Source organism: Talpa occidentalis, unplaced genomic scaffold, assembly GCF_014898055.3.
Source record: "Talpa occidentalis isolate TD23 unplaced genomic scaffold, MPIMG_talOcc4v2.1 talOcc4.10, whole genome shotgun sequence".
NCBI lineage: Eukaryota > Metazoa > Chordata > Mammalia > Eulipotyphla > Talpidae > Talpa > Talpa occidentalis.
In genome coordinates, this window is record NW_023600993.1 from 49,220,161 (window position 1) to 49,245,810 (window position 25,650).

General features: G+C 39.4%; 1 protein-coding gene across 6 annotated transcripts in view; it reads right to left on the minus strand.

Moving 5' to 3' along the window:
- Nucleotides 1–25,650, minus strand: part of SUCLG2 (succinate-CoA ligase GDP-forming subunit beta) — a 458,258-nt gene that overhangs the window by 157,438 nt on the left and 275,170 nt on the right. Inside the window, exon 11 of one of the 6 annotated variants that reach the window (XM_054695403.1) lies at nucleotides 3,739–5,121. The exons of the other annotated variants lie outside the window; for them this stretch is intronic. Within the exon in view, the coding sequence (XP_054551378.1) occupies nucleotides 5,006–5,121 (116 nt within the window). The 3' untranslated portion in view covers nucleotides 3,739–5,005. Of the gene's footprint in view, nucleotides 1–3,738; nucleotides 5,122–25,650 lie in introns of those variants that run through there. 6 annotated transcript variants of the gene reach the window in all.

A 25,650-nucleotide genomic window follows, 5' to 3' on the forward strand; every position in this document is an offset into this window, starting at 1 on the left:
CATTTTTGCACCCAACACTAATGATAAAGGACTGATCACAAAAATCTGCAAAGAGCTGATGAGACGCAACAAAAACAAAGAAAATAATCCTGTCAAAAAGTGGGCATAAGAGCTAAAAAGAAACTTCTCTGAAGAGGAAATGCAAATGGCCAACAGGCATATGAAAAAATGTTCAACATCACTTGTAATCAGAGAAATGCAAATCAAAATTACAATGAGATACCATCTCACACCAGTGAGAATGGCACATATTAAAAAAACTAGCAACAACAAATGTTGGTGAGGTTGTGGAGAAAAAGGAACTGTCCTGCACTATTGGTGGGAGTGCAAACTGGTCCAACCACTATGTAGAGCTGTGTGGAGATTTCTGGACCTACTAAACATAGAGCTTCCATATGAACCAGCAATTCCGCTCCTAGGTATTTACCCAAAGGACACAGAAACATCAATTCCAAAGAGCACCTGCATCCCTATGATTATAGCAGCACTATTTACAATAGCTAAGCTTTGGAAACAACCCAAATGCCCAAAAACAGATGACTGGATCAAGATGATGTGGTACATATACACCATGGAATATTACTCAGCATTCAAAAAAGATAAACACATGCAATTTGCAGCAACATGGATGGAGCTGGAAGGGATCATGCTCAGCGAAATAAACCAGAAAGGAAAAAGAAAAATACCGGATGGTCTCACTCATAGCAGGAACCTAGAAAACTTAAATAAGGGTCCAGGAAAAAGAATAACTATAAGAAAGAAAATATCTAAATCAACAAACAACTATGAACCAGAGACACTCTATGGGGGGTGGGGGGAGGCAGGGAGGGGAGGGATTGGGGTCAAAATAAGGGGGTTGTAATTGCATGGGGAATATAAAAATAAAATTTAAATAAAAAATAAAAAATGTAATAAAATAAATTTAATAATATACTGCATTTCCTCCATTTTACAGATAAAAAAGGGTATATGGGGGTAAGTAACTTGCCTTAGTTACATAGATGGGTAGGACCAGAGCTAGTATTCAAAGGCAGCCTGACTCAGTGCTTAAGTTTCTGCTCAATCATTATGCCTTACAATAAAAGTCTGGTGCTTCATACACTTTTGAACTCAAAAATTGAATATAAACACCCTGGATTCTACTTTCATCTATCATACCTACCATTCAAGCTATTATATTCAAGCTCTAAGATGGCGTACAGTAAACAATATAACCAAAAGGACTGGACAATGTCACATGAATTTACTGGGTAAACAATCTAATTTGCATGTGCTTTCTTACCATCTACACTAGCATCATCCACCCAAATGATTTCCTTCAGCAGTATGCAGGTGAAGAATAGCGCACACTGTGGACAGTTCTAAGCAGTGTGGACCATGCTTCATTACGAAAAACTATTATGATACTGGTGGTAGGCAGGGGAGGACAGCGCTTAAATTTTTGTTCAATACATCTAGAAGAAGTAAAGAAGTAGAACAATTATAAACTTTGTCACTTCATTTCACAGCTATGCCATTACTAAAATCATCAATGGTTATCTTTACAGGAATGATAGTAGCTGGTTTCTGTATAAAATTATCTTAATGCTTTGTAAATTTAAATAAATCAAAACAAAATTTTTTACATGCAGACCAACACCCAAAGATCATGTCCACTGATAATGGATTATGTGTCAAGGATTAAAAGACAGTATAAGCTTTCTCAACAATGTAATATTTAATACAAACACATTTTAAATAAGGAAAATAACCTACAAATGAGACAACTGAAAAATGGCAAACACTTGTAATTGCTGGCATAGAGTAAACTACAGTGCTTCATTCTACTAGCTGAGCTATTGAAGGGATTGTAATTGCCCCAATAAAGTCCAAGTTCTTTTTTTCTTTCTAAAAAAAAAATCTGTCTTTTATAATCATTAGAACAACATGGTTCCCCCTCTTTTATTTAAGATCAAATTGGATTTTTTTGTCACGACAAGAGTCTGGACAAATACCATTAGTTAAGCAACTCAAACGAAGTGTACATTAATAAATGGGAGGGTCAGTCTTTAATCTCTTTTAAATCTGATGCTGATTCTAGGCAACTGACATGGTAGATTAGCAAGACTTAACATTTGACATGAAACGCAGTTCAGGTAAATAGATGTGTATAGGTGTCCTTCACTACCTATGGGGGATGGGTTTCAGGACCCCTGAGAATACCAAAACCCAGGATGCTCAAGTCCTTTATATAAAATAGTGTAGTATTTGCATATAAACTATGCACATTCTCCTATATACTTTAAATCATCCATAGATTACTTAAAGTATCTAATATAATGCATAGTCTCTTCCAATGCTATACTGTATTACTTAGAAAATGACAAGAAAAATCTGTACATGTCCAGTACAGATGCAAACATAGTAGTAGTAATATTTTTGATTCACAGTTGGTTAAATCTCTGGATGCAGAACCCAAAGGCATGGAGGATGAATTGTACTGCTTGATAAGCAACTTGGACACTAAGTACCATGTTCAGATAGTGACCTCCTTTCATGGATATTGTTGCTTAGTATAAGACCAAGTTTAAAGAACACTGATTAGATGAAAAGGAGCTACTTTCCATATTTATATATATAGTTATGCTTAATGACTTGTCCTTGTGTGACCAGCATGGCTAGAGGATAAGATCCGCATCATATCTGGAATTAGTTTCACTAAAATGTCATTAAGAGGCACAAGGCTATAGTATAGATAAGACAAAGACTTGAAGGTAATTCTGGAAGGTCCAAATTATAGAACATATAGGACTAGGAAATATAAAGAGGACTTTAGATTTGTCATGAACACAAACTTTGGGATTCTAAGCTGTGTCATCAGTCAGTACTGCTGGGTTGGGTCTACACACAAACAGGAAGTTATTCTACAAATACTTGTGCATCTATATTATGCCCAGCACCAGGGACACCGTGTGAGCAACGTAAACTCAAACCCTTAGAACTTTGAGGAAACAATATAAAGCCCAATTTTGACAATGATTAATTTGAAAATAAAGGGTTACATGGTTGTTATTAATGGTCTTAAAAAATAATCGCACGATTTACCCCCTCCTCCAAACTAGATTCATTAAGAACATCAATATATACAGCAGTATGATCAAAGTGCAAAAAATTAAAATATGTTCTTCTGTCTAACGGTATAATTTCTTTAACATACCATCTAGTTATTAAGCTATCAAAAACCAAGGCACACTTAAATAGATATTAATAATTCTCATCCATTGTAGAACAATTAAGAAAGGACATAAAGCTTATCTGTCAAATGGCTTCTTTCTCCATGGTAAATCTGAGTCTCTAAAATAGTAACTTTAAACTTTTGTCCAACTGTGAAATTTACGGGAACAAAGAAGTTTGGTCTGCCACACATTTGCATTTTGAGAAGAAAATTGTTAATGCTAGCAACAGAGCCCCATTAAGTGAGAGAAGTTTATGTCAGTATATTTCCTTCACATTATGCAAAATGAAGTCACATTTTAACCTACTAGATATCTGTGACACTTGTCTGGGTTTCTGATTTGTAGATGATTTTTATTCTTTCCCTGAATAATCTCCTAACAGAATTGGTTGCTGATAAAGTTGAATGGAAGTGGAATAATCCTGTGTGTAAACCCAAATTTTCTAATTTTGGTGATATGCCTAAGGCTAGTGTCTGGGTTAGGAAAAGAAAAAGTGTTTGAAGAATAAAATTGACTACAATGAGAAACACACAGATCTTAGAGCATATGAAACATAGATTTTATTTAAATTCATGTACAGGTAAAACTTTACCAAAATTTATAAACAAAAACCAAATTCAAATTTTTCCCCATCACAAAAATGGACCTATGGGGAAAAAAGTATCATTCTCTTAATTATGTTTTTCCAACTGGTAGTTTCTAAGGGAAAAAGAGAGGAGAGAGATGAAAGTGACACTCACAACACTCACAAATCTTCAGTAAGGTCTCATCTTGAAGTGATTTAGTTGCAGAAATTTCCATAATAATCAGCATTCCAGTTTTGACATCAGAATACAACCTTCTATAGACTTTCCTGACTTATGATGGTTAGACTCATGATTTTTTTTACTTTATCATGTTATGAAAGCAATACAGTTCCAATAGAATACATACTTCCAATTTTGAATTTTGATCTTTTCCTAGGTAGTATGATACTCTCTTGTGATACTGGACAGAGGCAGTGAGCCCCAGCAAACCAGTCAGCAAATCCATCATGAGGGTAAAAAACTGACACTCAACAGTGTACCATGTGGCTGGTCTTTTATATTGCATTAAATCCATTTTCAACTTAATGATGTTTTCAATTTATGATGGGCTTTTTTGAGTATGACCCCATCTGAAGCTGAAGAAGAGGTGTTGAAAATCATAAATAAGGCTTCTGGTTTTATTTTAGTATGAGGTAAACAGTATCTTAATCATTAAGGCAAATGGTAGAATCCATGCATGTTAAATTAATGTGGACCTTCCACTGTCAAATCTATATTGGAATATTCATAGATTTTGCAAACATGTGGTAGAATTAGAAACTTGTAAAAACTGTTGCATTGTGTCACAGCAGCACCTTTTTGATAATCTTTTAAATGCAATCTTGTCTAAGATTTTTAAAGTCTGTAATTTTTATTTATTATATAGGATCAAAGAGTCACCAAAACTGTTATAAAAGAACCAGGAACCAATGTCAAATGCTGTAATATGCATGCTGTTTAGCAATGCAGGCCGCTCCCCTAGGTCAGCACAATGATGCTTACAGATTAGGGCATCAATAAAGAATGTTATTTAGACTTCATAGGTATCTTATTAAGGAAAATACAGATTTAAGATTTTTCATACAGTGACTCTTGTTCACCCCCTCCTCATTTTTTTTCCCAATGGGATAATCATTTCCTTCACAGAAACGAGAACTAAACGAGAGAACTATTCCTTTTTATAGGAAAATGGGCTGCTTCTTTCAAGGGGTCAGGACAAAGGCTTCACTTCTTAGCCACACTGGCCACAGCCTTCTTGGCTGCATCTTCCAGGTCGACGGCAGAGGTAATGGGGAGTCCGCTGCATTTAAGTATGTTCTTGGCTTCATGAACATTGGTTCCTAGAAGAGGGGAATGACGAACAGTCAATGAAATGGAACTGGAGGTGGTGTTGTCTCAGGACGCTTCCTACAATCTGAAATCAGAGGCTGTCTGATATCACAGACACAATTTATATATAACACTATTTCATCTTTTCATGATCCAGATCTCGCTGTCTAGATATATCCAGATGACAAATTTAATTTTCACTCTTTTCACCTTAAATGTCTAGTATTATCTAGTATTATATAGATCGTACTTATATTTTCTCTGGTAAGTAAACGGAATTAATAAGGTTTTGTTAGACTGTGCACAAAGAATAACCGCTTGTCTAACTAGTTTGAAAAAGGACAGTCTTCTGAAATAGATTTATGCTTTGATGGAATAGTCAGAACACAGAATCTAAGGAAAAAGCTTTGTATATAAATTGAGCAGGGTGTTGGCATAGTATGGAATATTAGGAGTAACACACTGGGATGCACAAGACTAACCTGTCTATATCTTTTCACCAGGAGATGGATTAAATATAGATTCTAACCAACGTCATTAACAGGGAAAATGAAATGACAAGCCCGTATCAAGTGTTGTTCCAGCTAGAAAAGATGAAAGAACTTGAAAGAGGCTAATGGACATGTTTTTACTGATAAAAGTAGAAATTTCTACTGATAATTCACAGTTAAGTGGATTTAATGTGATTTTTGCCCATACCAGAGTATCAATTATCTTAAAAGCCTCTTGTGGTTAGAGTTGAGACCCAATATGACATCTGAAGTTCACAGAATCTGGCCCCTTAGGTCACAAATACACTGCTTTGAGATTGACAGTATTCAATATGTCCAATTCTGTTTCCTCCTCACTCTAGATAACAAAAGGGCAGAAGCCCTGAAAATGAGCACTGCAACCTTGAATGACATCTCTTGGTGATTCCTGGTGGGGTTGTATCATTGGCAGCCAAGTCACTTTACCCAAAGATGTGCACCAGTGACTAACATTCAAACTGCTTTTCTAGTCTTCGAAGGTTCTAGGAGAAATATGGTGAAATTTAAGGGTCTAAAGATTTATCTTATCTTGTACCATTTCCTGTGCTTTTATCTACTTAGGAAGACAGAGCTGATTTATAAACGAAGAATTTGCAATACATGTGTTGGAGGACCTACGAGTGCACATAAAAAGGAGCAGTGTGGTCCACATGTTTCACACACAGAGGAGGAGGTGAAGGAAACAGAAACAGTTGGAATGAAAAGGTGATATAGTCTTGATTCTCCTGGGATCCTGGGTCCAATAAAGCACTGGAGAAAGGGAACGTGGGCTTTCACTCTCTCACACTGGAGTCTGATGAATGGCTTCTTTGGAAAGCAACAACTCAAAAGACAGGGAAGTTGTTACTTAAATTAACCAGACATTCTTGCTGGTTCCGCAGTTGTGCAGTTTTGGGTAAATCATTTAAATCTTGTGAGTCTCTTGACATAACATTATGATGATCTTCCTCATAATTAATAGTCATTAAAATTATATATGCCAGATATAATGCCATATGGTGAATATGCAACATGAAATCTTCATAGTAACTATGTGATGGTCCTATTGTCCTATTTCACAGAAAATTGAGGCACAGGGAAATTAATAATTTTTGCAGGTCAGAAAAGCTGTCAGTGGCAGAAATGGGACTTGAACACTGTCCCCTTTATTTTTTTTTTTTAAATTTATTATTTATTTTATACAAGGACTGGGGTACAGGCCAGAAGCACGGGAGAGTGAGAGAATTCACCAGAGCCAGAATGGGGAGCAGAACAGGCAGACGGACCAAAGACACTGCTGAGGGGAGCAGGGGGTGAGGCAGTAGCAGTCTGCTGCACCATGTGGGGTTCTCCATGGTTGGCTGGCGGGGAATCGAACTGGCGCTGCAGAGGCTGCGGACAGCTTTGCAGTGCAGCAATCAACCGCTGCGCCACCGGGGAGGCTCCCCTGTCCTCTTTAATTGCACAACTGTAAATGTTCTAAAGATATGCTGATCTATTTTCCTGTCTCTAAAATGAGGATAATAATGCTGACAGCACAGGCTGTGATGAAAAACAAAGGAAGTAATATGTGTGAAAACATAAATGGCAAAGTATCTGGACTGGCTACCTGCCCATCAAAGATTCATTGCTCCTCTTTTACCATGAAGAGCTGTTGCTGCAAGTAGCTGCCCAACCAAAAATGAGGATTCCCAGGCTTCCTTGCATCTAGGTGGGGTCTTGTGACCCAGTTCTGGTCAATGGAATATGAGTGGCGAGAAACATATGCCCATAAAAATTCCCAGAGTGACCTTCCATACCTTCTTCGGTTTTCCCTTTTAGAAAGTTGTCAGCCAACGTCACCTTTTTTTTTTTTAAGATTTATTTTATTTATTTATGCATACAAGAATAGGGATATAGGCCAGAGATGCAAGGGGGATGGTGAGAGGCTTCACCAGAGACAGAGTGGGAAGCACAATACACAGTTCTACTGAAATACACTGATGAGGGGAGCAGCAGGAGAGGTCTGCTATGCCATGTGGGTCAGCTCGCTGGCCGGGGATTGAACTCATGCTGCAGTGGTTGGTGATAGCTCCATAGCCTTGAGACTTAATCCCTGTGCCAGCAGGGAAGCCTCAGCCATTGTCACCTTTTGAAGACTGCAGCGACTCCATCAGCATGGACATTTGAAAAACTGTAGAGTAAGGTGCCCCACTGACATCCTCTTAGCGTTTATGTGAATAAGAATTTTCTACTATTTCAGTATTTATCTGTTGTTAAAGAAGCTAACATCACATTAACCTATTACTTTGTAAATGTGGCAGGCAGCTTCTAAAACAGCTCTCAGATGATCAATTCCCTGTTGATGTTCGTGTGATTATCTCTCAGCGACGATAAGCCATTGACTTGCTTCTAATGCGTAAGAACACATTTTTGTCCTCTTTGAGTAGGTACCTAGGGGTGGAATTGCTGGGTCATATGGTAAATTCATTTTTAGTCTTTTAGAGAATCTCCATACTTCTTTCTACAGGAAGCTGGATTAGTTTATATTTCCACCAACAATGTAATAGGGTTTCTTTTTGTCCAAACCCTCACTGACACTTCTTGTTTATGGTTTTTTTGATATGGGCCAGTCTCACAGGTGTGAGGTATAATCTCATTATGATTTTCATTTTCATTTCCCTGATGAGAAATGATGACAAGGGCCTCCCGGGTGGCGCAGCAGGTTAAGTGCAGCGCTGTGAAGCTGTCCGCAGCCTCTGCAGCGTGGGTTCGATCCCTGGCCAGCCAGGGAGATTCCCACATGGCACGGCAGACCTCTCCCGTCGTGCCCGCTGCTCCCCTCAGTAGTGCTTTCAGTCTGTCTGCCTGTTCTGTTCCCCACTCTGTTTCTGGTGAATCCTCTCACCCTCCCGCTTCTCTGGCCTGTACTCCAGCTATTGTATAAATAAAAAATAAATCTTTAAAAAAAAAGAGAGAGAAATGATGACGAGCATTTTTTTCACGTTTGTTGCCTATCTGCCTATATTTTTTTGAGAAGTGCCTATTTAGCTCTTCTGTTCATTTCTTTGGATTGTTTTCTTCTTGTTAAGTTGTATAAGCACTTTGCAGATCTTCAGTATCAGTCCCTAATCAGATATATGGTATGAAAATATTTTCTGCCACTCAGTAGGGTGTCTCTTTGTTTTGGTCACTGCCTCTTTTGCTGTACAGAAGCTTTTTAATTTGAAAGGAACCCTCATGCCTACGTTTATTGTAGCACTATTTATAATAGCTAAGATAGGGAAACAACCTCTACACTCAAGAACAGATGAGTGGATCAAGAAGATGGGGAACAGACACACAATGGACTACTACTCGGCAATTAAAAATTCATGCTGTTTGCAACATGGATGGAACTGGAAGGGATTATTCTAAGTGAAGTGAGGCAGAAAGAAAAAGATAAATAAAAAGATATTCATCTTATTAAGATAAGTATTTACTTTTTAGGATAAAGTAAAACCAGGTGGTTTTACTTACATGTGGGATCTAGAGAAACTAAACAAAGGATTAGAGAAGTCAAACTGACCTTGAAAGAAGACCTTAGATCTGAGACACTGAGGAGGGGAGGGAGAGCAGAAGGGAGGAGGGAAGAGAGTGAGGTATGTGGAAGTGAGTGCAGTGGTGTGGTGAAGGACTGTGAGCTGGTGGTGAAAGCTATGGTGACCGCACCTGAGGGGAGAAATTTACACTGTGGAAATAAACAAAGATGTTTAAAAACAAAACAAAAAAGAACACAGCAAAAGTGACGGAATGTCAGTCACTTCTGAGACTGTTACACCACCTGTGACGTCTGTCTTGCTCCCTTTGACTCCTTGTTTGTTTGCTCTGGTGAAGCATCTGCCAACTGTGGGCTGACTGTGCTAGGAGAAACCCAGGGGGCAAGGGAATGTGGGTGGCCTCTGCTAACATATGAAGAGAAACTGAGGTCTTGGACATAACAGCCTATGAGGAATGGCATCCTGCCAAGAGCCATGTGAGTGCTTGGCAGTTGCCTTCCTTAGTCAAGTCTTGACATGACCACAGCCCTGGCGGTCCCTTCACTGTAGCCTTGTGAGAAGGGCCTTCCCCTTCCCAGCCAGAGGACACAGCTTAGGCACACCGGGATTTCCCATCACCGAAACTGCAAACTAATGAATGTTCTTTGTGACAAGCTGCTAAATTTCAGGGTGATTTATTACATATTGGTACTTAATATAGATGCAAAGATTTATTATTTCATTGCCACCTCAGTCTACATTTTGATTCATTTGTAAAAAGTTTCAGCCAAGGTCCTAGATGAGAGATGATCAGAATGTGGCAGGTGTTAGTGTCAAGCTAAGGGATTCAAACATGAATCTGTAAGCAGGGCTCTTGTGGAGTAATGACATGGCCTGAAGCAATAGTTGTGACTGACACAAAAGTGAGTCAGCTCTTGGATGAGGTGATGAGTGTCAAATGTGTACATTTCTATCTCCTTCGACAGAGATGTGGACTAGAATTCTCTCCCCAACTGTCCTCCAACCTGCCAGGGATGAAATATAAGATACAAAAGGCTTGTCTTCTTCCCTTTTCTTCAGCGCTCACCCCAATTTCAAGATATGGCTACCGAGACGCCATGTATCACCCCAAGTGGGAGTCCCCTCTGCCTACATGCTCCTTATCTTCTGACTCTACTTCTCCATGTGAGTCCTGCTGTGAGTACAGGTCTTATCAGGGTGGTTAAACTCTGAATAACTGGACTGATGGAGGAATTTGCAATGCTAGCAGTGGTGATAGTGGTAATAAAAGCAATAGCAGCTATCACTTAACATGGGCATCACACACTGTTCTAGTCTTCTATGTATATTAGCTCATTTGCTCCTCAGTAACAACCGTGAGATAGCTATTACTATTATTTTCATTTTAAAGGTGAAAGAACCGTGGTATAAGTCAAAGACATAGTGATAGCTAGGAAATGTGGAATGAGTGTTCAATGTAACCTCGAACTAGTGTGAATGATTCTCAGAAACAAGACTTGAAACATCCATTCTGAACCCTGAATAACTTTTTTTCATTTTGTAAATATGTTATAATAATAATTTCAATAATAAATATGCTTTTGTGGTTTACAAGGCTTAGTGACTGGCAGTGTTCAATCTCAAAATTCTTTGCTTTTCCCTCTCTGTTTTGACTTCTGATGACTTTTGTTCAGCATTTCAATTTTGTAGCCCTTCCTATTTGTGAGCTCATCAGAACCTCAACAAGCTACAAATTACTGAAGAGAAAGGGCCAGGTACAAATAGGTGGTCTGCTTTTTCTAAACTCCCCTTCTGGTTACCTTTCCCACTGTCTACCCTGTTCTAGGAGGAACCCCGAGGCAGACACCCACTGCACCCAATCTGGGGGTGGTCCAAATACAGAAAATGGGCATTAGCTTGTCCTATGAGATTCACTCTCCTGAGACTCTGAATGGTAGTACTTGTGGAATAGGAAGTAGCATGAAAATGACTTAACTAGCCATAGGCAAGCAGACAAGACAAAGGCAGTACAACTATGCAGTATTATGCAGACAATAGTAAAGCTAAGGGAACAGCCAATTGCTGGAATGAGGCTTCTGGGTTTTGGCCTCCTCTCCCTAGGCTCCAGCTTCAATATGTTCTGCTCATTCTGTTTGTTCAGTTTTACCTGAGTTCCCTTCCATGTGTGTGGATGAAATAAGCTCTTGATCACTTTATTTTTCTAAAATAAATGTATTGCTCCTCCTTGCAACCAAGTAACCTAACTAAATCAGTTCTTTATCACCATACTTTCACAACCAACTAAGCACCAGTTAATCCGGGGGTGGCGAGGGTAGTGTACTGAGATTTAGAAATCTACAAAATTATAGACAAACTAGATTAGGGACATAAAATGAGCTTCCAGACTACCCTGTATGTCTAAAATTATAGCACTATGGGACTGCTTACTAAAGTTTCTCTCATTCCCAGTAACCATGACAGGTGACATTTGTCAGGCTTGCTTACCAGGGTATCTCCTGGCATAGCCCAGTACTACCTACAGTATGTACTTGTTGAAGAGCTCATTCATACAGAGTGCTTAAGGCGGTGTGGCAGGATGGGTACCTTTACTGATCACCTTGCTAGCCCAACATCCTCAAATAATCCTTTTTAACAGTCTGAGGGAAAATAAGGAAGGATTGTTCCTGAACTTTCTCAATCTTCTCCAGGACTTTGAGGTTGTTTTCTCTAAGAAGGGCTGTATTTAGAGACCCTGAGTGAGAACTCCAAGCTGCTCCTCTCTGCCCAGCAGTTCCATGTGTCCCACACAAGTTAAGACTTTGGTGGTTAACCACTGTGGCAGGGCCAGGATAAAAGGGTGGACCAGAAAAATCTCCTTCCAGCTACTCCTGCAGAGCCCTATCAAAATGCCTAATTGCTTCATAACTCTAGGATCCACTGATGTGAATTTTAACTATACTTATAGTTACACTTTAATTACAGCCTTAACTATTATGCATATACTGGCCATGCTCAGATCCAAGCAGTTTGGGGCATGAAATATAAAGTCCAGGTATAGGAGAAATGAGGCATAGACAGAGGGATGGAAACCTGCCATGTAAGAGGTGACGGGGCAGCAGAAATGGACAAGAATGAGAAAGTGAGACAGAGATCATAGAGGGAGAAAATATGGAGATAGAGGTTGAGACAGATCAAGGTAGAAGACATAGAGGGAGAAGGGTAAAGAGACAAAAGGCAGGAGGCATGGGTGAGGGAGACTAGAGATTTAAACAGACAAGAGAATAGAGAGGAGGGAAGGGCAGAAGGGGAGAAAGAGGAGCAGAAGAAAAGAAGAATGAAGGAAAGGAGAAGGGAAGATCAGCCAGAGATGAATAAAAGAGAAGTCATGAAGAATAACTCAGAGAGAATCAGACACATTAGAAGAGAGAGACAGGATAGACAGGGTCAAATAGAATGAGGGGAAAAGTGAGCATGTCACATGCTTCCCCACCAGCCCTGCCCTGACCCTGCCAGCCTCTTCATGAAGCACATAAACTGGGCCCAAGGACAGCATGGCTAGTGACAGGCCAGGGAGAAGCAAAACTCAGCAGGCTCTGTTGCCTAATGACCCTGCCCCTGCTTCTCGTTGCTGTCCAGAGAGTAGCTGGAGGGGGAAGCAGAAACAGAGAGAAAAGGATAAAAAAAATAAAAGCAGGAGGGCCTCCTCTGGTGGCGCAGCAGTTGGGCTGCGAAGCTGCCCGCAGCCTCTGCAGCGCCCGTTCGATCCCTGGTAGCCAGCGAGGGTCCCACATGGTACAACAGACCTCTCCTGCCACGCCCGCTGCTCCCCTCAGCAGTGTGCTTCGTCAGTCTGCCTGTTCTGCTCCCCGCTCTGGCTCCAGTGAATTCTCTCACCCTCCCACACTTCTGACTGTACCCAGTGGTTGTATGAATAAATAAATCTTAAAAAAAAAAAAAAAAAAGCAGGAGCCATGGAAATCAAGTCATTGGAAAAGAAAAGGAGAAATGAGCAAGTCTTGGGCCAACACTTGCTTGTTTGTGGATCACTTTTGTTGGTGATATTCCTTGCACATTTGAGGTTAGTTTCTTCCTGATTCACCAAGTGGCTGACATTTCCAGCCTTTATTTCTAAATAGCAGCTTTAAACACAGACATGGAATTAAGAGTTCCAAAGAGATTGTTTATACCTGTGCACCCAATTATAACGGAAATTGCTCTCTTCCCACATTTAAATAGTGCTGCTGACATGTTCTAATTTATTAAATGCTGCATTGCTTTTTAATGAGGCTGCAGGACAACACTTTTAATAAATGCCTGCACAGACAACTATTCCACTCATGCTGGTCGAACTTCAGGCATTTCTTTATATCTGCTTGTTGAAAGCTAGTCAGCTAAATGGTGGTAAAAATAAGATGACAGGTAAAAATGGAGTCACTTATGCTAAGTCCCATGTCACCAAATTAATATTTAGCTTAATTATAGTTCCAGTGCTCCCAGAAATGACATCTTAAACCAGTTAATTAGTAATCACTGATCTGTACTAGTGATGTAATCTGCCTGTGAGATTCCTGTCATCCTGTAAGGGAAAGTAACCTTACATTAACCAACCCACTTTTTTGCCTAGTGTAACTTCCCTGCTCCCACTCTCTTGTGTATTTTATTTTGCACAGATCCTTGCAGCCCCTTTCTATCTGCTAGAGTGGATATTGCCTGATTCTAACAGATTTTAGCTCAAATAAAAACTCTTCAAATTTTTAACATGCCTGCTTACTTTTAAAAAATGGCTATACACTTATTGCATGCCTTAAAATGTCGGCACATAGAGAAACAAAGGGAATAATTTAAAAATGAAATCTTGACCTACTGGTAGAGGATATTATAAAAAGAATAATTGTTAGAATCTCAGCAATTCTTCACATCTTACCACTGACTTCCAGCCACTGGGTGGGGTGAGAGAGCTGTACACAGAGGTATCAGGTTAATTTATCAAAATTTGATCTCTGCTTTCACCACATTTGAGAGGAGATAATGGCTAGACACAAATTGCAGGTTTTGCTAAAAAGGTACAGCCTCTTCTCCTGACCCAGGCCAAACATTTGTCCTCAGGCTGGAAAGAATACCATGGTACGCTGGACGTGGGTGAAAGCTGTTGCTTAAATATTGTTTTAATAGGAATTCAGGTTTTTAAAAATAATTTAATAATAATTAGCACTCATCAGGTATATATTAGGTTCACTAAATATTTGTTGTATATGAGTTAGGAGGTTTGCAAGTATCACAGCACTTTAATCTTTGTAGCAACTGTAAATGTGACATAACTGTAATCCCCATTTTATAAATGAGGTAACAGAGGCATTAGGGATGTAATCATGGTCCCCATCAAGTCAGAGCTGAGCCAGAACTAGAACCCAGGTCGGTCTGACTGCAAAGTCATGTGATAGCCACACAGACCAGCCTTTTTATGCTAAAAGTAGTTCTGGGGATCCTTTAGGATGTCTCTCTTTTCATTGGAGGAAACTAAGACCCAGAGATGTTAGAATCTGCTCAGGTCAAACACCCACTTATCTAAGATATGCCTGACTCTCAGTCTGATGTTCTAAGTCAGGGCTCAAAGTATGGCCTGTGGGCCAAATCTAGCCCGGGGCGTCTTTTTGTGTGACTTGCAAGCTGAAGACAGATTCTACATTTTGAAATAATTGGAAAAAAAGTCAGAAGAATTTTTGTGATCCATGAAAATTACATGAAATTCAAATTTCAGCATCCATAAATAAAATGGAGTGGAGCATAGCCAAAGTAATTCATTTACAGATTGTCAATGGCTGCTTTTGTACCACAATGGCAGAGCTGAGTCGTTGTGACACAGATGGCATGGCCCATAAATCCTCAAATATTTTGACCCCTGCTCTAAGGAATTGAACATCTCCCACTCCAGGGAGGGGAGGTTGGTCAATGGAAATCACCTAAAGCAGCTGATTCCTCCTAAAATTAAAATGTTCACTGTCCCTATGCCCTTGCTCCGCCTTCAGTATTCTCCTCTCAAGTGACAATCAGAGAAAGGCAGTCTGTTTTCTCAGAGACATATAAATTTAGATATCTTATCACATCTCTTTTGTCCTGTTAATGCACTTTAAGAAATGGAATAATTCACTGGAGATCAGAGTAAAACTCATGCTGTGTCAGCAGCCCTCACTTGCTGGAGATGATGTGCAGGCAAACTGTGGGCTGTCAATAGAGTCCACCCATACAGCATCCGCAAGCATGGACATCTCTTTTCCATGATTTCTTTCCCAGGCTAAGAAGAGACTAATAACCAGGGCGTGAGCATAATATTTATTCCTAGGATGACATCAACTTCAATGGCAGGAAGTCACTGGCCAGGTTCCCTTCTATAACAATTCGAAGAATAGTATGTACGTGCTTATAATAATGCAAACAAGGTTTAGGATCAAGTCTAACGTAATCACTAAGGGCTTTTGTTAGATGTTTTCTCTTTACTTTCAACCTCATTAACTCTCAAAAAAGCAAGTATATATTAATGCAAACTAAAGTTACAGAGCCTTAACATTAAAGTAGAACAGACTGAATCTTCTGGCAAAGAAGAAAACTTTATTAGGACCCTCCTTTTAAAGAAGGAATATTCAAAACATCTGCATGTTAAATTTCCTTTCATGCCTTCTGTGAGTCTACTTCATGGCTTTCAATCTATATGTACTCTCATTTGTGGGTGGTGGCAGGAAATTTGGCAGGGTGAGAGACTGTGTGAAGTACTCGCTTTGGACTCCACTGCTGCCTAGAAGTAACAACACTGCCTCACCATGCACAGTTCTGTATTTACGTGGAAGAAATGGCTAAGTGGACTTCATTGCTGATATCTTTCTGAGAATTGAGACTCTAAGAGCTCAATGTGGTAGCCAAAATCTTTGACTCTTACAAATCACTTAAGAGCTGACTGCAGTGATTTAGATACAGAACCATGGACATTTCTAGAAACCTAGGTATTGCTGCTGGCCTATTCTGTCCATCAGGCTGTAAATCATGTCCAATGGGTAAAATCTGTGCCACTATCTGTTTTTGTAAAAAAAAAAAAAAAGATTCATTGTTCACAGCCATGCCCGTTCCTTTCCATACTGTGTGTTGCTCCCGCACTACAAAGGCTGGAGTGAGTTACTATGATGGAATATATGGCTCACAGAGTTTAAATTCTGGTGCTTTAGAGAGAAAGACTATATGACTTTGCTTTACAGAATACATTTTGGGGTCAAAGCTGTAGTTCTAAGGGAGGACATTCCACCCCTGCTTCTTTAACTCAACATGTCAAATACTTGGCTCAAGGACCCCACTGTCCCTTGCCACATCTGTGATAGACAATAATGATCATAGAGCTCTTTTCTACTGGCTGAGATACGATCTGAAATCTTTGTTGGCATTGCAGTGCAGACAGCCACTGTCACTGAATAGAAGGTGGCATGTGATACAAGTTAATTGTCCTCTCTGTTATAAAAGAGTCACAAAGAGCATCTGCCTCATTGGCTCAGCCTTTGGACAGTCTCCAAAAGGTGGTTTTTGGGAGCAGAGGCGTCTTATTAACAGAGCATAACTGCCCCCTGTATAATGGCACACACAAAATCTACCCGCACGTCTCTTCCCTGATAGCAACATGCTCGCTCTCTCTTAGGTGAGTGGTGAAATAGACTTTAAAGAGTTACATAAGGAAACTAGACATGAAGAAATGGACAGTCTGGCCACTTAGAAAAAAACAGAAAACAACTAATGGTGTGGTTTAAGGCAGAACTCGGGACATGGTCATCCCTGCTCTGCCATGCTTTTACGAAAAACCCTAACCCCAGCTTCTTAAAAGAAATAACTTCAGGCTCTTGAACTTAAAGGGATGACCACTGGCTAGACTATCCTGGGTGCCTGACGAAAAAGCAGCCAACTCTTGAAGCTGAGGATTGCCATCTAATGGGCACTAGAGTGGAGTCTCCTCCTGTGCAGAGGAGCAGTCATCACCACGGCATCATGGGCTGTTCCCAGACTTTCATTCTCAAGTGATGGGGAGCTGTATCTGAGTGGCATGTTTATAAAGAGAAAGTGGGCCTGTATAGCTCAGCCTCCCGTCTGCCCCTCCTTTTGACTATGTTGCTCAGAGGAAGGCCAGGTCATCCTCTGTTCCTCAGGCTCTGCCTGGGTTTGAGAGGCCAGCCCAAGTCCAGGAGCATCTGAAGAGGTATGGAAAGTGGCTTAATTCTGGGGTTCAGGGTAAGGAAGCTCACTGTCCGTATACTATATAGTACATCTACCAACTTGTTTTTTATCAGCCATAAAGATGATATTTTGTTTCCCTTAGTGCTGCACCTCCCCCTGCAGCAACCTTCAGGGCTAATGGCTGTTGCCATGGTCCCTGAGGTCCGGCGTGGGCAAGGAACCATGCGCGCAGGGGGACAACAGCAAATTCCCTAAGATGCAGAGAAGCCGAATGCCTGCCAAGAGATAACAACTACCAGAAGCCGCCACAAAGACTTAAAAGGGATGCTGACCACCTGGAACCTTATCTCGCTTTCTCAAGGCCCACAAACTTTATTCTGCTACAACTGTCTTTCTAAAATCTTTCCTTTTTTCTGGTCATTGGTTGCTAATTAAAAAACATATGTAATTTAATAATTAGGCTAATCCAAATGAAATATTACTAAACACTGTGTTATAATAGAATTGTTGGTTTAATAATCTTTCTATTATGTGCTTGACTTTAGTACCTTTGATATTAACTGCATTATAAAAAATATTCACCCATGACAATTAATTGAGTAAAAATGAGTAGGTAGTAGTAGTAGTTAGTACAAGAAGAGTATAATTATATAGAACAAAAGAAAGAGTTAATAGCCTGTCTACTTAGGAATGCGGCTAGGTCCAGATGTATTTCGGACATAGATCACTGCCCTGTCAATAATAAACTAAACCTATGAGCAAGCTGATTTCGTTGATGTTCACTGTTCCTATACTTTTAGAAAACATATATATACTGACCACTGACTCAAACAAAGTTACACTCAGATTTACACCCTCTCTTCAAGTGTGTCTGTTTGTCATTTCTTTCACCGAATCCCTGACCACCCTGCGCAGTCTCTCAACCCTGAGACGACCTCATCGTTCACTGCTGTGCTGGTCTGCGGCACCTTAGTCCTCTATCTTATTTTCACCAAATGCAGAACCTAGACAGGAAAGAATGTGTTGGGTCCTTGAACAACACCAAAAACATGGCCTGATGAGATGGGCTGTGGACAACACAAGGGACAGTGAATAGGGAAGCTTAACAGACTCTTGACTTGGGGGTTCTATATCTCCAGGGAACACAGAGGGTCAGTTTAGCCTTAGTTAGAGGCCAAGGGGTAGAGGCACAGAGAAAAAATGAGAGGGAGTGAGCAAGTCAGAATGAGGGGGGGCACTTTCGAGGTAAAATTCCACTAAAGTCTTGCAATAAACTCTTTTTATGAAGAGAGTCTTAAGTCATTACATATTTTTTATATATCATTCTTTCTTTGTGCCTTTACCACTTGGCCTCTAAGGCCAGACAATAGTAATGGTTTACGGGTGAACTGGTGGTGGGAATTTTATGGGGAATACACAGTGATGTAAAAGATACAAATTAAAAAATGAATTATGAAAAAAAAGTTATATAATTCAGAGGCTATCTTCCTTAAAGGAAGATATAGTTACAATGACCTATAATTACAATGACCAAGGTTACTTTCCCTAAGGTACTTTAGAAGGTTTTTCTTGTGTGAGGTAGCAGAAGTCCAACCTGGCATAAATTTCAGGTCCTTGGTTAGGAATAAAATGAAAATTCAAAGTGCCAAGTATAGTAGATTATTTGACTGGAAACTTAAATATTAGATCTAAAAAAGCTTTAGCCTAATTAATATGTTAAGTTAGAGCCTGTGAGACGTGGCCTGTGGTCTAATGTTTCTAAGTGTGACAAAGTTTAACCATTAAGTGTTTATTGATTCAGACAATGAGAGGATTTAAGATGTGATGACAGAACAGGATAGCATCCAATGTCTCATTTGGTTTAACCTGGTAGTGATGAATTAATCACTAGATGGGAAACACAGGGAAAAGACACTAACGATTAAAGGAAGCGAGGTAACAGGTCTCAAGGCGCAGTGGAATCAGTTTCAATACAGAGACATCCACCGGGGATGTGAAAAAATAGAGGAAGAGAGAGGAGTGGGCGCTAGGAAGCTGAAGCCAGGTCAGGAAAGGGCTGTGCAAAAAACAGTATCTAGAGAAAGAACAAAGAGAAGCCAACAAGAGGAAAACAGATGTGCACTGAGGATTAACATCTGCCTCTTCTCCAGGAGGCCATGTTCCCAACGACAACAGCAGCAGAACTGGAAAGTGGAGAGAAAGGAAAGATGTGGTCAGAGAGGCGAGGGTGGAGGTGGGAAGAGGGACTGAGAAAGGCAGAGAGATGAATACATGGATCATAGCACAAGTTGGGAGACGTGTAAAGAGGCCAAAAACTGGGCCTCCCTGGTGGCGCAGCGGTTGAGTGCTGGGTTGAGAAGCTGCCCGCAGCCTCTGCAGCGCCGGTTCGATCCCCAGCCCCCGGGGCTAGGGTCCCACATGGTGCGCAGACCTCTCCTGCTGCCCGCTGCTCCCCTCAGCAGTGTACTTCGTCACTCTGCCTGTTCTACTCTCTGCTCTGGCTCTGGTGAATTCTCTCACCCTCCCGCACCTCTGACTGTACCCAGTGCTTGTATAAATAAATCTTTATTTACTTATTTATTAAAAAAAAATAGAGGCCAAAAACTGAGCCAGACCTCTGGCCTGGGTGGGTTTGTGCATTCACTCTGCCCAGAATCAGGATACTGTCCCATGGGGGCTCCTTATTCACTGTTGTCGCTGGGTATAAGCAGCCAAACTGAGGGCTCAAATATTCTGAATAAAAACTGCTTAAGTTAGTCAGTCAGACCCAATCTGTCAATGCTGCCTTTTTGATGGTGTCAAAGCACCAGTAACTGTTCTCCACTCTTGGTCTCACACTCTAGCATAACTGAAGACTTGCACAATGGACTGCTACTAAGTGCATGGCGACAGCTGAAATCTCTGTGGCTGTCTCTGAAGGCGTTAATACTCACAGTTTTTTTCACCCTGTCAGCAGACCAAGGCACTGCTCAGCAATTTTACTGTGTTCATACTAAGGACACTTGATTGGCATTTTGTTGGTTGTGGTGTCACTTGTCAGTATTTCAGGGAGTAGAGAAAAAAAGTGTTCACAGAAGAGAGGTGTTCTTTGTTGTGGTCAACAAAGAAAAAGAAACAGAATACAACAGTTCCTACTAAAAGGTGTTTGCTTTCTCCACAGTTTTATAGTTTAGGGGACAACAGAGGGATTGGTAAGAATAAGGAAGAGAACTAGAGGGCATTCTAGTTTCTGCAAACTATTTGGCAAGCAGAGAAGCAAAATGTTAATGTTGCTGAAATCCTTTTTGGTACTGAATGGAAAAATCAAATAAGGGAGATTTGGCTATAGGATAAAATGGGATCTAATCTACAAATAATAATTACAACTATTATTTTAATTAATATTTTTATGAGTTCATTTGGAAATCATAACACCTGAGAAAAGAGCAAATTTCTCTTCAGACATATTTGAGACACTGAAGTTTGCTGTGTATTTATTTTTTTTCAAGATTTATTTATTTATGGATACAAGAGCTAGGGTATACCAGAGGTGTGGGGGTGAGAGGATTCATCAGAGACAGAGTGGGGAACAGAACAGGCAGATCTACTGAAATACACTGCTGAGGGGAGAAGTGGGCAAGTCAGGAGAGTTATATTGGGCCATGTGGGTTGCCCCCTGGCCAGTCAGGGATTGAACTTGTGCTGCAGAGGCTGTGGATTGCTTCATAGTGCTGTGCTTAACCCCTTACGCCACCAGGGAGGCCCTTGTTGCATATTTAAATGGAACAATAACAAAGAAAATGTCTCTAAACATGCTGGCAGATTCTGATCCAGAACTTTAACCATATGAAATTTACCACATTGGCTAAAATATATTTGCATGTTGAACACATCAGGTTGTTAGTAAATGTCTGTCATTTTTCAGCAGTAATGTGGGGTCAGCTGAATTAAACATCCAGGTAATTTTTGTGCCAATTTTATGTGCATTTCAAAAAGAAACAAATCTAAAACTCATTTTAGATCTATTATTTATTCATGCCAAAAACAACAGTCTAGAAAAGCTAAGTTCCCCCAAAATGTGATTGTTCAATTTACTCAGGAGTCTTTTAAATAAAAATAATCCTGTGTCTCAGCTGGTGAGTTCTACTTTGATAAGGCAAGTAAATACATGTAATTATAAAGTTACCATTTTCAAAGAGGAAAGTAATCCTTTCCTTATCCACTGATAAAACAGCTTGTAATTATTATACAGCTGAGAACAAAGATTTGTCCACAAAATCCCACTAAATCAAGCCTGATTTGACTGATTAAAATTTTCCTCATCAGGACATTCCTAATACACTGTGTGTGGCAACAGAGTCTTTAAAATATGGGAAACAAATTGGTGAAAACATAGGATAATGGTCCTGGATCTTAAAAAAAAAAGGCCATAAATAACCTAAAAGAGCCACTTTACTTAGTTATAAGAGACACTACTAATAAAATGTACTCATGGGCTTTAAAAGGTCTATCATTTTGGACATTCAAAATATCACATTTGTTCTGATATAGATATTCTGTTTTAGTGTATCTATAATTTAGAAAGCATTTAAATTAATGCAATTAAATTTGTATTACTGTAATCCTACCACAGATTCTATTTGTCATTCAGCTTTATCACAGATGTTGAAATAATGGACATTCCTTTTTTGTTCCACTTACACTAGTTAGACAACTGTGTTCTGGAAGTGTGACACAATTTGAATATTAATATGAATAAAGATAACTGAGATGCTCATCAGCTAAAATAGATTATAATGTTAGATCAAGTCATATAGAAACTACCACTGGAAATGCTCAAAATGCTCACACCATTTTGTACATTGTGCGGTGTCAATATTCAAAGATGCCACAAGCCATTCTGATATCTATAGGGAATACTCTGATGGCTATGGCTATCAAGACAGACACAGATGCTATTACAGCAAACACTTGCTAACACTTTAGATACATAATCTTGCATTGTTAATTTTTCTTTTTGTGTTATTCCCCAGATATCTAGTAACTGGGATCACTTCTTATTTTTCTACATAATCTTCTTAATGCCTAAGGCTCAATGACCTACACAAGGCATTTATTATATTAACTACTGTAAAACCACAGGCATATACCTTTGAAATGCATTATCTTCTTTAACAGATGCAAATATGATTGTCTAACAAACTGAGAAATTTCAAAGCTTCTTTGTAAGTTCAGACAGACCTCTGATACAGCCAACAGAGATGATTAAGACAGATAATGTTAGATTTGTTATTTAGCATATTTCAACATGTGTATTATGCAGATACATATAATAATGATATGTTTAAATGACAGAGATCATTTCATGCTTCTGGAATATAAGTATAATGTGAAAATAAGAGAAGTACTCCTTTTAATATACTAAGAAAAATTAAAGGTGGGGTAGCTTCCTTTTTTAGGCATGTACTAATAACTAATAATTATGGACCTCCACTGATCACACAGGTATAAGGAAGATCACTGGAAAGAAAGAGCCCATTACAGTATGTTTTCATTTCTAGTCATTTCCAAGTGACAGATACCAGTATGTTGTGGTTATAGAGACCTGTAATAACACATGGAGGAGAGATGATTTTTAGAATCTGATGGTCATTGGTCACTTTGATCCTGAAAATAGTCTGACATCAACTATTTAAACATTATTGCTTAAGCAGAATTTTATTTACACTAACAAATGTATTAACTCCTTGTTCAATTTTCTTTCCATCCCAACCTTGCCAGCCATTTTCCTTTCATTGATATTATTTTTACCAGGATCAATTATGTTGCATTTACATTTTTAAGGTGATTTTATTCATCATATGCCTCAATGTCCACATTAATGTTGCCAACTGGAGCTTCTGCTATTTTCACTTTTCTTTCTGTCAAGTCCTTATGGTACAGATGCAAATGTGTGAGGTACAGGGACTCAGGGAAAGAGAAAGGGGAGTGGCAAAGAGTGAGAAAAGAAGAGTCTCAAAGAAAGAAGCTAACAGATAAAAACAAACCGCAGGGCCTCCCCGGTGGCATAGTGGTTGAGCGCTGGGCAGCCTCTGCAGCGCCGGTTCTATCCCCGGCCACCAGCAAGGGTCCCACATGGCGCGCAGACCTCTCCTGCTGCCCGCTGCTCCCCTCAGCAGCGTACTTCAGTTCTTCTGCCTGCTCTCTTCCCTGAGAATTCTCTCACCCTCCCGTGCTTCTGACTGTACCCAGTGCTTGTATAAATAAATAAATAAAAATCTTTATATATATATAAAAAAAAAAAACTGCAGCTGTTCTGGGGTTTCACAGTCTGGTCAAAATATCCCTGGACTTTATCTTAAGGAGATGGTTTCTAGGGAGTTCTTACCAGCCCAGAACTTGGAGAAATTGTGCTGCCCTGAGAATAATATTGTGGGAATCTACTTAAGGGTGTTGCTTGACCATTGCAACTTGAATTTGTTGATGATATGGACAGGTTTCAAAGTATAGTTAGTCCAGAGAACCCTGGGGAGGCACCTGATGTAAAAACTGTTTTTACAGTAACCAGCAACAACAATAATAATACTCTACAAGCATTTGCACTGGCGAAGCAAAGTGACGGTGGGTAGAAATGCTGACATTTTACCACAGAATCGTTGTAGCAGTGTCAAACTATACTATATATAGTCAATCTATTTTTCAGCAAAGCAAATATTTACCAGCTTCAAGTAAGGATTCCCTTAATGAACAGTAAAATAATATAATAAGTCACTAAATCTCATCTTTTGGACACTCTGTATGGCCAAGTGGGAAGTGCACGGGAAACACTTCTGTGGCACTCTGAACTACAGCGTCATTATTAGGAAAAGCATTTGTGCAACTGTTTGAGTAACAAGCTAAACTACCCATTTTTCCAAGAAACACTGTTTTCTTCTTGGAATAATGATGGACACATTGTATTTGTTCAGTTTTAGTTATTTGCAGACATTTTCTCAAAAATGAGAAAAATGAGTCTGTCACATCAAGGAAAACAACTGACCATTTTGTGTCTGATGATAAAATCTGTACTTTAAAGAGAAAATCAAATTCTGGAAAACTTGCAACTAGTATCTTGACAGCTTTCCAATATTCAGAAGCTTTTCTGATGAGAATGGTATGATATTAACAAATGTGAAGCGTTTAATGTTTTATGTTGAAATGTGTCAACTTTTGAAAGATCTGAATAATACAAAATTGTCCATCTGATCGATGCATGATGTTATAAATCACACATGTGTAAAATTCATTTAATGTGCAAGTGAGACCAATAGATTTTAATATGAGAATATAAAAAGTTAGGGCTTCCTAGGTGGCACAAGGGGTTAAGACAACCTATGAAGCTGTCTTTAGCTACTGCAGCATGAGCTCGATCCCCAGCGGCCAGGGAGCAACCCACACGGCCCAGCAGACCTCTCCTGACTTGCCTGCTGTTCTCCTCAGCAGTGTACTTCAGTCAATCCACCTGTTCTGCTCCCCACTCTGTCTCTGGTGAATCCTCTCACCCCCCACACCTCTGGCCTATACCCCAGTTCTTGTATGCATAAATAAATAAATCTCAAAAAAATATATAAAAAGTTAGGTAAAATAGTTTCAGATTCTATGTTAAAATGAATCTTTAATAACTATTACTTAAAGACTTTACAGTGTAGTACCAAAGACTACAAAATGATTAAAAACTTCTCTTTTCCAAACATATAATCTGTGACACCAGATTTTCTTCATGTACCTTAAAAAACATGTTGCAAGTTTAAGGTAGAGGTTAAAAGGATTTGTAAAAATTTAAAATAGTGCTGCTCTTCTTACTAACATTTTATAAAAAACTATTTTCCATAATTTTGATATACACTATTGATATATAATACATACTGTAAAGTTAATATTTCATTATGAAAAAAATGAATAGTTAAAAAAGTTCCAAGGAGTTATTTCTGTTATCAAATTATCTTTTTCATCAATTATGTTCATTAATAGGTATCAACAGATATAACCCAAAATAAACAAGAGCTCTTTGTGGTCCCCAACATTAATAAATAAAGGAGTCCTGAGACCATAAAGCTTTCAACTACTGCTCTCCCACGGTGAAAACTTCTTACTGCCAATTTCTCAGTGTATTCCCAGAACACTAATTCTATGAAACAATCCATAGTAAAGGGGCTCCACTGTGTGGTAAGTTTGGAAACTTTGGAAAATCATAACACATACCACTCTTGCAAAGATACAACTCATATTTGGTTGTAGAACTTGTAAGAGTCACTGCTGTACGGCATTTGTTTCATCTTATTTAACTGAGTGTTCCTTTATGCTCCCTCAG